Source organism: Halichoerus grypus, chromosome 1, assembly GCF_964656455.1.
Source record: "Halichoerus grypus chromosome 1, mHalGry1.hap1.1, whole genome shotgun sequence".
Classification (NCBI taxonomy): Eukaryota; Metazoa; Chordata; class Mammalia; order Carnivora; family Phocidae; genus Halichoerus; species Halichoerus grypus.
The window spans coordinates 153325905-153338766 of NC_135712.1; the positions used below are offsets into that span (position 1 = coordinate 153325905).

Below are 12862 nucleotides of genomic sequence, written 5' to 3' on the forward strand. Positions count from 1 at the left end.
ATGTAATATATATACATACATATACACACTCATACACATAAATACATTACATTAACATCATTTCTTTCATTCACATAAAATGATGTAGAATTTACTCAAATGAAATTGTTAGCCCTGGAAGTAGAAAATGAGTAAGCAAACAAAATGCATATTTAATGGACAATCTTATTACCAAAAAATAATTGGTACTGGAAAAAAAATACATGGTAAGAGAGATAGCCAGATATGATGAGAGTTATACCAGAACATACCTCTGAAGTAGTCTTACATCTCCTGACACCCGACCCCCCACCACCAAAAATCTAATCAAGCCTCCAGATCTAACTACCAATTTGTAAGATATAAAGACAGAAGGATATGTCAAACCATACCACAGAAAAAGAATTAGCAATATTCAGAATATGGGAAACTTTACAGGATAAACTACCTAGCTTATTCAACAAATAAACACAAGAGAAAAACGTGTTGGAGGTAAAGATTTAGAAAGACTTGTAAGAACATATCAACTAATTGTTGGACTTTATTTGGATACTGACTCAAAGAAACCTAAAAACATATACAGAAACTTACGACGTTTATGAAACAACTGGAAATTTGAATGCTGACTGGATATTTGATTTATACAACTATTTGCAAAAAAAAATTTAAGTTGTGATGACAGTATTGAATGTACTGAATTACAGATGAAATATTATGACTTGGGATTTGCTTCAAAATAAAACAAGAGTTTTATTTTATTTATAACTCACTGGCCATGAGTTGTTAATTGTTGAAGCTGGGTAATGGGTACATGAAGGCTCATTATACTAGTCTACTTGAGTCTGTGTTTGAAATTTTCTGTAATAAAACGTTAAAAAATTCCTTTCAAGCCCCCCTTAAAATGGGGACTAAAATTTGATTACAAAAAAATTTAACTGGAATAATATCTTTAATAAAAACAGGAACTCTGAGAACTACTAAAGAAAAAAAGTACCTTTGGAAAAAATGTTCTGATACATGAGAAGCTCATCAATGGGATTTTTACTGATCTGACTGATGCTACTGTACTCAGATATTCTTAATTTTCTTTTTATTTGACTAGGTTTTAAGAGTAGTGACTAATTTTTTTTTTTAAGATTTTATTTATTTATTTGACAGAGATAGACAGAGCCAGAGAGCATAAGCGGGGGGAAAGGCAGAGGGAGAGGGAGAAGCAGACTCCCCAACTGAGCAAGGAGCCTGATGTGGGGCTCGATCTCAGGACCCTGGGATCATGACCTGAGCCGAAGGCATTCGCTTAACCATCTGAGCCACCCAGGCGCCCCGAGTAGTGACTAGTAGTGACTAATTTCTTTTTTTTTTTTTAAAGATTTTATTTATTTGAGAGAGAGCACATGCGAGCGAGTGTGGGGGAGGGGCAGAGGGAAGGGGAGAAGCAGACTCCTTGCTGAGCAGGGAGCCCAATGTGGGACTCAATCCCAGGACCCTGGGATCATGACCTGAGCCGAAGGCAGACGCTTAACCGACTGAGCCACCCAGGCGCCCCAGTAGTGACTAATAATTATATAGCTTTCTGTTATCCAGTATCTTGTGTAATACCTTTCAATAGGAGGCACTCAAAAAAGTATTTATTTAATGAATAAATTAATATTTTTACTAAATTCTTGCTCAAGCATCTTCCAAATAATGATTATTACTGTTTGGTATCAAAAGACAGTTTACTGGATGATATTTAATTACATATTAAATAACATATGAGTATATAATCAGTGTCCAAAAAAATTACAGGATGTAAAGAACTTTTTAAATGGTGATAACCTACATATCTTTATGTATCTTGTGAATTTTAAAACATCTCAGAAAATTGAACCTATTTAAAAGAAACACATGATATTAAAACTTATAAAATGAGGGGCCAAAAAAAAAAACCAAAACCAAAACAAATTTAGCAAGACTTACCGAGCAGGAGGAATTCCTCTCTTACAAAGATCCACCCTCACTCTCTCTCCCACATGTCTATAGATCTCCACTATAGCTAATACGGCAGCATCTCTCACCTGCCAAAGAATTCAGAACTTAAACTTAGATGAGACATAATAAAACACTTCATCTCAAGGCACCATTACAACTGGAAGTTCTCAGTTGGTTTTAATGCCTCTAAACCCCTGAGAGATTTTGGCAGGTCATTAACAAAAAGCAAGAGGACCTGCTGAGAAAACTCTAGAGAAATCTTGTAAAACGCTTTGTAGAAATCTAAGAAACACGTATGTAAACGTTACCAATGTGGTTTTTTAAAAATCTTCTATTTGTAATAAGACTGCACAAAGAACTGCCAATAACTGTATGAATACAAATCATTATTGCAGTTAATATACTTTTCTGGAATAAAACTGCCCTTCAAGAATGTGGTCTGAACTCAACACCAATGTTCATAGCACCATTATTTACAATAGCCAAAAGGTGGAACAAACCCAAATGTCCACCTAAGGATGCATGTATGAACAAAATGTGGTATACACATACAATGGAATATTATTCAGCCTTAAAAGGAAAGGGCAGAAATTCTGACACATGCTATAACATGGATGAACCCTGAAGACATTGTGCCATGTGAAATATGCCAGATACAAAAGGACAAATTGTATGGTTCCACTTTCATGAAGTACCTAGAATAGTACAATCACATGGAGAGAAAGTAAAATGTGGTTGCCAGGAGCTGGGGGGTTGGGAAGAATGGGGAGTTATTGTTTAATGGGTACAGAGTATGGGAAGATGAAAAAGTTCTGGAAATGGATGGTGGTGATGGTTGCACAACAGTGTGAATGTACTTAATTGCCAATGAATTGTACACTAAAAAATGACTGGAATGGTAAATTTTTTGTTGTGTATATTTTAACACAATTAAAAGAAAAAAAAATGTGGCCTCAAGACAGGAATTTGGAAGACAGCTCTAGTTTCCTTGCACAGCTCACTGTCAAAGAGCAAGTGAAGAGGTAATGGAACTCTCTTCAAACATCCAAAGGCAGAGCTGGGGCCTAATAGCAAGGACAAGTTTATCCAGGGTTATTCCAAATGCCCAAGCTATGCCAAAAAGGTTATAGTCAAGATTCAACTCCACTAGGATGGACAAGACCCAGAATATGCTCCTGTATTATGCCTACAGCATACACAGCTCAGGTAAAGAAATTTCTAACAAGTGATACACCACTGGTACAAATTCCCTCTGTTAAATAGGGTTATGACTGTTGCAAAAAGTTGTTGTTATGCAACCACATTCAGGAATGAAGAAAGGAAGCTGACAATCTGTCCACACAATTAACATGTAGGAGGACTATAAAAAGGAATCCAGGTTCTTTGTCACTCAATCTTTCAAACCCAAGAACTATCCTTTTAGTCCCATATATCCTTAATACTAGCCAAACGAGTAACAAACTTAAGCAACTTACGTGAATATAATGTGTTCTTGGAAAGTAACTTTGGTGGATTAAAAAAAAAAAAAATGAGGTGAAATCTTGTTTTCACTACCCCCCTCCGCCCTCCCTCTTCTTTTTTTAAAATGGAGTTAAGGGCACTAGGAAAGAAGAGATAGCCAAAAAAATTAGTCGATGCTTGAATGTAAGTAAAATTTTACCTGACTGTTGGAATCTCCAAATAGGATACACAAATGTGGTACCAACTTGCTGAGGACTAGTGGCTGAGCCCCAAAACTAAATATAATTTGAAACAAAAAATAAAGAGAATTTGGTTTTAATCGAACAGTAAACAAAATAGCCTTATACTTTCTTCTTGTCTATATCAAAAAGACAAACATGGTGAGGAGCATGGGTACACATCATTAAAACATGAAGGACATCAGACACAAGCAAAAACTAATTCTAAACAATGTGAAATATGCAAACTTGAAAAATCATGACTGACAATGAAAACTGTCAACACATGATCCAACAGAACAAAATGTTCAACCAATGGCACTTTTAACACCTAGCAACCTACTGATCACTCAGGAAAAATTGAGCTTTTGCTTTAAAATAGTGATTTTTTTTTAGATGCTGGGTCTCAAATAAATTTGCATTCCAATAAAACCTTTAATTATGTTTATTAATATTTGATGAGGTCATGGGTTGAAAGCAAATGACAGGAGAGCCAAAAACCACAAAAGTTGTGCAGAACTGAATGCACTTACAAGCTCTAGATGGCAGAAAGGACCACAGTGGAGTAATAGAAAATAAATGAAGGTATAGTTAGAAAAAAGGAAGTAACACTACAGGAAAAGTTGAAAGCTACTATCTATCACCTATCTTGTTGCACAGAACTTGAACAAATAATCCAGAAAGAGATCAAAAGCCCTAACAACTTCTTCGGACTGGAGTTCTGAGCTCTGTGGCTCTCTGCTGTCAGAGCTCTACATACTGCTACCTGATTCACTGTCTAGTTATCTGGGAGAATCTTGTTCAGTCTGTGATTTGGGTAGCCATACACACTGGTCTAGAAAGCCTAGCTGGGGGGAATTGGCTACGATATTTGAAATACCACTGAGTTAAAAACAATTCCAAACTGGGTCCAGAACAGAAGTAGATCCTAAGTTATATCAACATACTTGTTATACGACCATCTATTTTGGGTAGCAACTATTAACTTACTCAAGAAAAAAAGAAAAACACTTCTTATCACTGACTAATAATTTTAAATTAACATACACATAAAAAATTAACAGCTAAAGATACCGAATCAAAAACTCTTATACCAGAAATCAATTAGTAACTATTTAAAATGTTACTTCCATAGCTTTCTTCAAGCTTTATGAAATGGATATTGCTTTTTCCTTTTAGAAAAATGAAAAACAAGATGGCTATTTTCAGTAATCATAAAACTTACATGTTTAAGGTTTCAATAAGACACAGACACACGCCTTCTCGAGATCGAAAATTCTTGTGCTTAAAACCAGAAGCCAACTGTTCCCAAATGTACTATTTAAAAAACAAGTATAACAAAAAATTAAATTACTCATGCTATAATCTTTTTTTATTCCCAACCTTATCACCAACCTTAATGATAACTGAATTTTCCCATCAGACTTTACTTCTCTACCAAATTTGTACTAATGTTGTTCTCACCCATTTTTAAGTATCTTAATCACATTTTTAGTTTTTATTTAGTATCTTTCACTTTAGATTTGTTATTCTCAGAAAAACTATGTCCATCTTTCACTTTGGATTTCAATTATTCTCAGGAAAACTATGTCCAATACCTAAAAACCTTAGAATTTCCATGGACATAGAATTCTTTCTAAGCTTTAGAAACCTCCCAACAACAATGCTACCATTATAAGCCCAGTAGTCCAGTAAGCATTTAAAAGGTCCAATGTTGCCTAGTAACTACTCCAAATTGTCACATGGAACAGGGTTTTTCAACATTTTATAATTCAGGCTTTTCTCGCTTTAGCACTGGATCCAAATACAGAAACATCATTTGGTAAAAGTCATTTTATTGCTACCTAATATAATTTTCTTTTGTAAAAAGCATACATAACCTGTAACAGATAACCTACAGCAATTATACGAATTTGGTGTAGGAAGGAACCCAACTTTATTCTTCCAAACATACAGCTAATTGTCTCTATCCATCCTTTCTCCACATTTAGAAACACCATCCTTACCATTTATTAGATTCATACACACACACACACACACACACACACACACACACACACACACACACACACACACCTCTTCCTGGACCCTTTATTATTCAGTTCTACTAATATTTCTCTTTCTGCCAAACTTTCTGGAAGGTAACGTGGAAGTTTATTCAGAAAATCTTAAATGTGAATAACCTGATGCAGCAACACCATCTCTGGAACACTATTCTATATAAATACTTATATGTACATCCAAAGACAAACGTACAAGGATGTTCCTTATAGAACTGCTTATAACAGCATGTCAAAATGAGTTAAAATTTGAACCACTAAACAAGTGTTGAAGGATACCCACCAAACTATTAACAAGGACTTCATTCTAAGGTATAAAATATCTGGGCAAACAGTTAATTTTTGCAATTTTTTATAAAACATATGTAATATGTGTTATAATTTTAAAACTGTATTTTAGGTAATAACCCATAATACCATTGTATATATTGTAAATTCTGATTTTTTTCTACTTAACATTCTATAAATCTTTGTTTACATATCAATTTATTGTCATGCTTTTTAATAAACTTCCAAGTTACCTTCCAGAAAGTTTGGCAGAAAGAGAACTATTAGTAGAACTGAATAAAGAGTCCAGGAAGGGTGTGTGTGTGTGTGTGTGTGTGTGTGTGTGTGTGTGTTGTGTGTGTGTGTGTGTGTGTGTGTGTGTGTATCTAATAAATGGTAAGGATGGTGTTTCTAAATGTGGAGAAAGAATTGATTGAGACAATTAGCTGTATGTTTGGAATAACCTGATGAATAACCTGATGGAAATTGTTAATAACATTAATTTCAGTATCAGAGTCTGAGTTTCATCTCGAACCTTGTCTTTGCCATCTCCCACTCTATTAAAGCTACAATAACTAGAGAAATGCAAGAGAAAGAGAGTAAATATTTATAATTCATCTCCATTATAAGCTATATTTTACAAAATTATTAACAGCTTGTGGGGTGCCTGGGTGGCTCAGTTGGTTAAGCGACTGCCTTCAGCTCAGGTCATGATCCTGGAGTCCCGGGATCAAGTCCCGCATCGGGCTCCCTGCTCAGCAGGGAGTCTGCTTCTCCCTCTTGACCCTCCCCCATCTCATGCTCTCTCTATCTCATTCGCTCTCTCAAATAAATAAATAAAATCTTTAAAAAAAAAAATTATTAACAGCTTGTTTCCATAAATGAAAAGTTAAGAGGTAAGCAAATTATTTCCTTTACTCATGAGTCCAATCAAAAATAACGGAGAAGGAAGTTTCAAAAGCATACATATGGGACTTAAACTTACGACCCAACGTGGGACTTAAACTCACAACCCTGAGATCAAGACCTGAGCTGAGATCAAGAGTCAGATGCTTAACTGACTGAGTCATCCACGCGCCCCTTTTTGCTCTCCTTTCAAAACATCTCCATGACGGCTAATTTTTTCTACTGTATTCATACAACACAAGTTGGTGTCACAGAATATATGCCTTATACAATCAGTAACCACCTGTTCAAATAAAAAATTTTCTTCTTGTTGCTGTAAAAGCTGCACAAATTAATATAACATTCAGTAGTTCTCAAAATGACCTTTCTCACTGAACACTATTATCTGCAGGTAAGAAAAACTAGAAAATCCTAAAGAATAATATAATCAGCAGTGTCCAGCAGAATCTCAGAGTTAGCTTTGTATAAAGTGTCAAAGAGCAGAAAATAGGAAAAAGAAAAGCAAAAAAACCAAAAAGTCAAATATTGACATTTTATCTTAAATTTCAATTCCTTTAAAGAATTAACAACAATTCATTGTTTAAAATTTCAGCTTTCCTGTCCCCTGGGGCTTCAATGACTTGCTGTGATTACCAGCTATCTTTACTGATATTTCATCACTGATTAGCAAAATGTAAATTTGAAAACGAAAGCCTACCATAGGTGGTGCTACTTGATCCATTAATTTCAATAGCAGAGTCTGAGCTTCATCTCGAACCTTGTCTTTGGCATCTCCCATTCTGTCTATTAAAGCTACAATAACTAGAGAAAGGCAAGAGAAAGAGAGTAAATATTTATCATTCATCTCCATTATAAGCTATATTTTACAAAATTATAAACAGCTTGTTTCCATAAATGAAAAGTTAAGAGGTAAGCAAATTATTTCCTTTACTCATGAGTCTAATAAAAAATAACGCAGAAGGAAGTTTCAAAAGCATACATATTACATGATATCCACTTATGATAACATTCAAAAAACAGGCAAGACTAAATATTATCCTATTTGGAGATGTGTATGGCTAGTCAAGCTCTACAGATGAGCAGGGAATGGTTATCTAAAAGGTCATGTCAGGGGCGCCTGGGTGGCTCAGTTGGTTAAGCAACTGCCTTCGGCTCAGGTCATGATCCTGGAGTCCCGGGATCGAGTCCCACATCGGGCTCCCGGCTCGGCAGGAAGCCTGCTTCTCCCTTTCCCACTCCCCCTGCTTGTGTTCCCTCTCTCGCTGTCTCTCTCTCTGTCAAGTAAATAAATAAAAAAATCTTTAAAAAAAAAAAAATAAATAAATAAAAGGTCATGTCAGTGGTTACCTCTGGCAGAGGGAGGGAGAGAGGGAGGTGTCATCACGAATGCAGAGAGGAAGTATCTAGGATGGCAGAGTTCTAGTTTCTCGACCTGGGCACAGGCAGGTGTTGGTGTACAATTACATGTGTCACTTATGCATGTATGACATATTACTCAACTGACAAAAATAAAAGCCTAGGCTCCTGGGATTAAAGTTTTTCTCTACTATGTCCAAGACTGTGGCACTATTTCATGGAAGGAGGCAGGAAAGGCAGGTGAGAGTCCATTCTTGGAGAGCTTTCACGAAAAAGGTTTCTGTAACTATAAATCAACAAAGCACCACAAAGAAATCACATCTATTGAGGGTGAGGGTGAAGGGAAAGGGAGGCGGAAGCTAGAACTCAGAGGGTTTTAAGTCCACTCATTGGGCAAAAATATCTCATAGTCAAAATTATCTTTCTGTAATCCCTTAAATTACCATTGCCCCTTGTGTGGTGTTACAAGGTGCGTGGCCACAATATTTCATCTCCTTTTGTCTTTATATCCTCAACCATTAATGTTTGCAGCAGCACTCACCTCAGAAGATGACTGAAAATGAAAAAGGGAATAAATGTAAACCACTTAGAGTGAAGGGCACTGAGTAAGCACTCTGTGTCACCTACCACCCTCACCATCGCTAGCATCATTCTACATGTTCGAAGGCAAAGAAATTAACTTCTTTTCTCTTTTGACATGATAGCTATAGCCTTCCTTTCCCTGAGGCAATGAAGGCTGAGACCTAGTGTAAACAAGGGAAGGAAGAAGAAATGAGATCGAGAAAGGGATTTTTCTCTCATTTATTTATTGACAATTATAATTAATTGTATATATAATTTGATGCAAATATGTTCTACAATATAACATTGTCTACAATATAACAACCAGACTGATGTAATAATAATAAACAACAACACTTAAGGAAAAAAGAAATTAAATTCTTTTTGGAAGAAAATTCGACTATAGTGAGAAGCCCACTATACCAAATGAAATGATATTATCCAAAAACCTAAGCTTAATCAAGGAAACGACTGTATAAGAAAACAAAGTCCCTGCCATAAAATCATAAGCCTAATCATGAGGCAACTGAAGTACCTGTCAGTCGGAATAATATAAACACTTCTCATCTTGCTTAGATTATTGTTAACATCAGAGAAAATCATTGACATCTGTAGGATTGGCTGTGTGGGACTCTGGTTCTGATAGCTTCTGAGAGGCAGAAGACAGTAATAAACACTTAATAAATATTAAATATTATTATGTACTAAGCACTGAATTATCTCACGTCATCCTCATAACAATCCTATGAAATAGAGTAGGCCCATTTGATAGAGAAGGCCCAAAGGGATTAAATACCTTGCCCAAAGTCACACAAATAGCAAGCTGAAACAAGGATTTAAATAATCCACACAATTAGGTCCCAGTCATAACTATTTCTATTTACTTGTAACTGGGGTGTTCTGCGTGGGTGTGTGTGTTGTAACAATCACACAACAGTAGTATGAAAAAAAAAATAGCCACTTCATTCTTGAGAGGTGGAATTTAACTCCAAAAAGGAAATTAATATGTTGACCCAAACAACAGCTCACTTCATATGAAAAACTAAAATTTTATAAAATATAAACAATGAAAACAACTTTACACTATATAAACTTTTTATTATAGTTATTAAAAAATCCGTGAATTTTTTGCATTAGAATTCCTTTTTAACACATACTCCCTTGGTGTCAAGTAGAATAAGATTTTATTCCTAGCTCTACCAGTTATTAATTATATAAACTTCTCCACATTTCGAAGTTTCCTTGTCTATAAAATAAGGAGGGATGCAGGCCTATACCTCACATGGCTAGTGAGAGGATGAAGTAAAACTGGCAAAAAAAAAAAGAAAAAAAAAAAAAAAAAAGGCTTGTGCTAAGCCCATAATAAGCATTTGGAATAGTTAACAGTCTAAGGATCCTAAAGATCTGTATATAATATAATGACCACTGAATTTTACCATTCAATGTGATGAATATTCAATAGATAATTATAGGAACCCAAAACAGTGTTTTTACCCTATAGACATTAAGAATTTGTTAAACAAATGAATAGATCAGACTGGAATATGAACAGTGAAACACTGGAGAAGTTTAAAGCACAGCTGGTATGTTTTATTCTCTCAGCACTGTATGAGATGCATACCATTTTACAAGATGCAAAACTGATGACCAGGTAGCCCAACTATTCTAATACTCTTTCTGTAACTGCATTTTCAATTAAAACTATCTGCTTAAAGAAAAAGCATCTGACAAAGTACAGCATCCTTTCTTGATTAAAACTCTTCAGAGTGTAGGGACAGAGGGTACATATCTCAGTATCATAAAAGCCATCTATGAAAAACCCACAGCAAATATCATTCTCAATGGGGAAAAACTGAGAGCTTTTCCCCTAACATCAGGAACATGGCAGGGATGTCCACTATCACCACTGCTATTCAACATAGTACTAGAAGTCCAAGCCACAGCAATCAGACAACAAAAAGAAATAAAAAGCATCCGAATCGGCAAAGAAGAAGTCAAATTCTCATGCTTTGCAGATATGATATTTTATGTGGAAAACCCAAAGACTCCACCCCAAAACTGCTAGAACTCATACAGGAATTCAGTCAAGTGGCAGGATATAAAATCAATGCACAGAAATCAGTGGCATTTCTATATACCAACAAGACAGAAGAAAGAGAAATTAAGGAGTTGATCCCATTTACAACTGCACCCAAAACCATAAGATACCTAGGAATAAATCCAACCAAAGAGGCAAAGAATCTGTACTCAGAAAACTATAAAATACTCATGAAAGAAACTGAGGAAGACACAAAGAAATGGAAAAACGTTTCATGCTCATGGATTGGAAGAACAAATATTGCGAAAATGTCTATGCTACCAGAGCAATCTACACATTCAATGCAATCCCTATCAAAATACCATCAACTTTTCTCAAAGAAATGGACAAATAATCCTAAAATTTGTATGGAACCAGAAAAGACCCCGAATAGCCAGAGGAATATTGAAAAAGAAAAGCAAAGCTGGCAGCATCACAGTTCCGGACTTCAAGCTCTATTACAAAGCTGTCGTCATCAAGACAGTATGGTACTGGCACAAAAACAGACACACAGATCAATGGAACAGAATAGAGAGCCCAGAAATGGACCCTCAACTCTATGGTCAACTAATCTTCGACAAAGCAGGAAAGAATGTCCAGTGGAAAAAAGACAGTCTCTTCAACAAATGGTGTTGGGAAAATTGGACAGCCACATGCAGAAGAATGAAACTGAACCATTCGCTTACACTACACACAAAAACAGACTCAAAATGGATGAAAGACCTAAATGTGAGGCAGGAATCCATCAAAATCCTAGAGGAGAACACAGGCAGCAACCTCTTCGACCTCAGCTGCAGCAACTTTTTCCCAGACACATTGCCCAAGGCAAGTGAAGCAGGGCAAAAATGAACTATTGGGACTTCGTCAACATAAAAAGCTTTTGCACAGCAAAGGAAACAGTCAACAAAACCAAAAGACAACTGGCAGAACGGGAGAAGATATTTGCAAATGACATATCAGATAAAGGGCTAGTATCCAAAATCTATAACGAACTTCTCAAACTCAACACCCAAAGAACAACTAATCCAATCAAGAAATGGGCAGAAGACATGAACAGACACTTTTCCAAAGAAGACATCCAAATGGCCAACAGACACATGAAAAAGTGTTCAACATCACTCGGCATCAGGGAAATACAAATCAAAACCTCAATGAGATACCACCTCACACCAGTCAGAATGGCTAAAATTAACAAGTCAGGAAACGACAGATGTTGGTGAGGATGCGGAGAAAGGGGACCCCTCCTACACTGTTGGTGGGAAAGCAAGCTGGTGCAGCCACTCTGGAAAACAGTATGGGGGTTCCTCAAAAAGTTGAAAATAGAGCTACTGTATGACCCAGCAATTGCACTGCTGGGTATTTACCCCAAAGATACAAACGTAGTGATCCAAAGGGACACCTGCACCCCAATGTTTATAGGAGCAAGGTCCATAACAGCCAAACTATGGAAAGAGCCCAAATGTACATCGACAGATGAATGGATAAAGAAGATGTGGTATATAGATACAACAGAATATTATGCAGCCATCAAAAAAACACAAAATCTTGTCATTTGCAACAACGTGGATGGAACTAAAGGGTATTATGCTAAGCGAAATAAGTCAATCAGAGACAGACAAGTATCATATGATCTCACTGATATGAGGAATTTGAGAAACAAGACAAAGGAGCAGAGGGGAAGGGAGGAAAAAATGAAACAAGATGAAACCAGACGGGTGCCTGGGTGGCTCAGTTGCTTAAGCGACTGCCTTCGGCTCAGGTCATGATCCTAGAGTCCCGGGATTGAGTCCCGCATCGGGCTCCCTGCTCAGCAGGGAGTCTGCTTCTCCCTCTGACCCTCCCCCCTCTCATGCTTTCTCTCTCTCTCTCATTCTCTCTCTCAAATAAATAAAATCTTAAAAAAAAAAAAAAAAAGATGAAACCAGAGAGGGAGACAAACCATAAGAGACTCTTAATCTCAGGAAACAAACTGAGGGTTGCTGGAGTGGTGGGGGGTGGGAGGGATG

At 36.4% G+C, this 12862-nt stretch overlaps 1 protein-coding gene across 34 annotated transcripts in view; it reads right to left on the reverse strand.

Annotated features, from left to right (window-relative positions):
* The window catches only part of CLASP2 (cytoplasmic linker associated protein 2), a 182613-nt gene that overhangs the window by 146360 nt on the left and 23391 nt on the right, over nt 1–12862 (reverse strand). For all 34 annotated transcript variants that reach the window (XM_078073999.1, XM_078073975.1, XM_078073973.1 and 31 more), the window contains exons 3-6: nt 7560–7663; nt 4855–4946; nt 3611–3686; nt 1939–2036 (exon numbers count right to left, since the gene is read on the reverse strand). In XM_078073999.1, coding sequence (XP_077930125.1) covers nt 1939–2036; nt 3611–3686; nt 4855–4946; nt 7560–7663 — 370 coding nt within the window. The remainder of the gene's footprint in view (nt 1–1938; nt 2037–3610; nt 3687–4854; nt 4947–7559; nt 7664–12862) is intronic.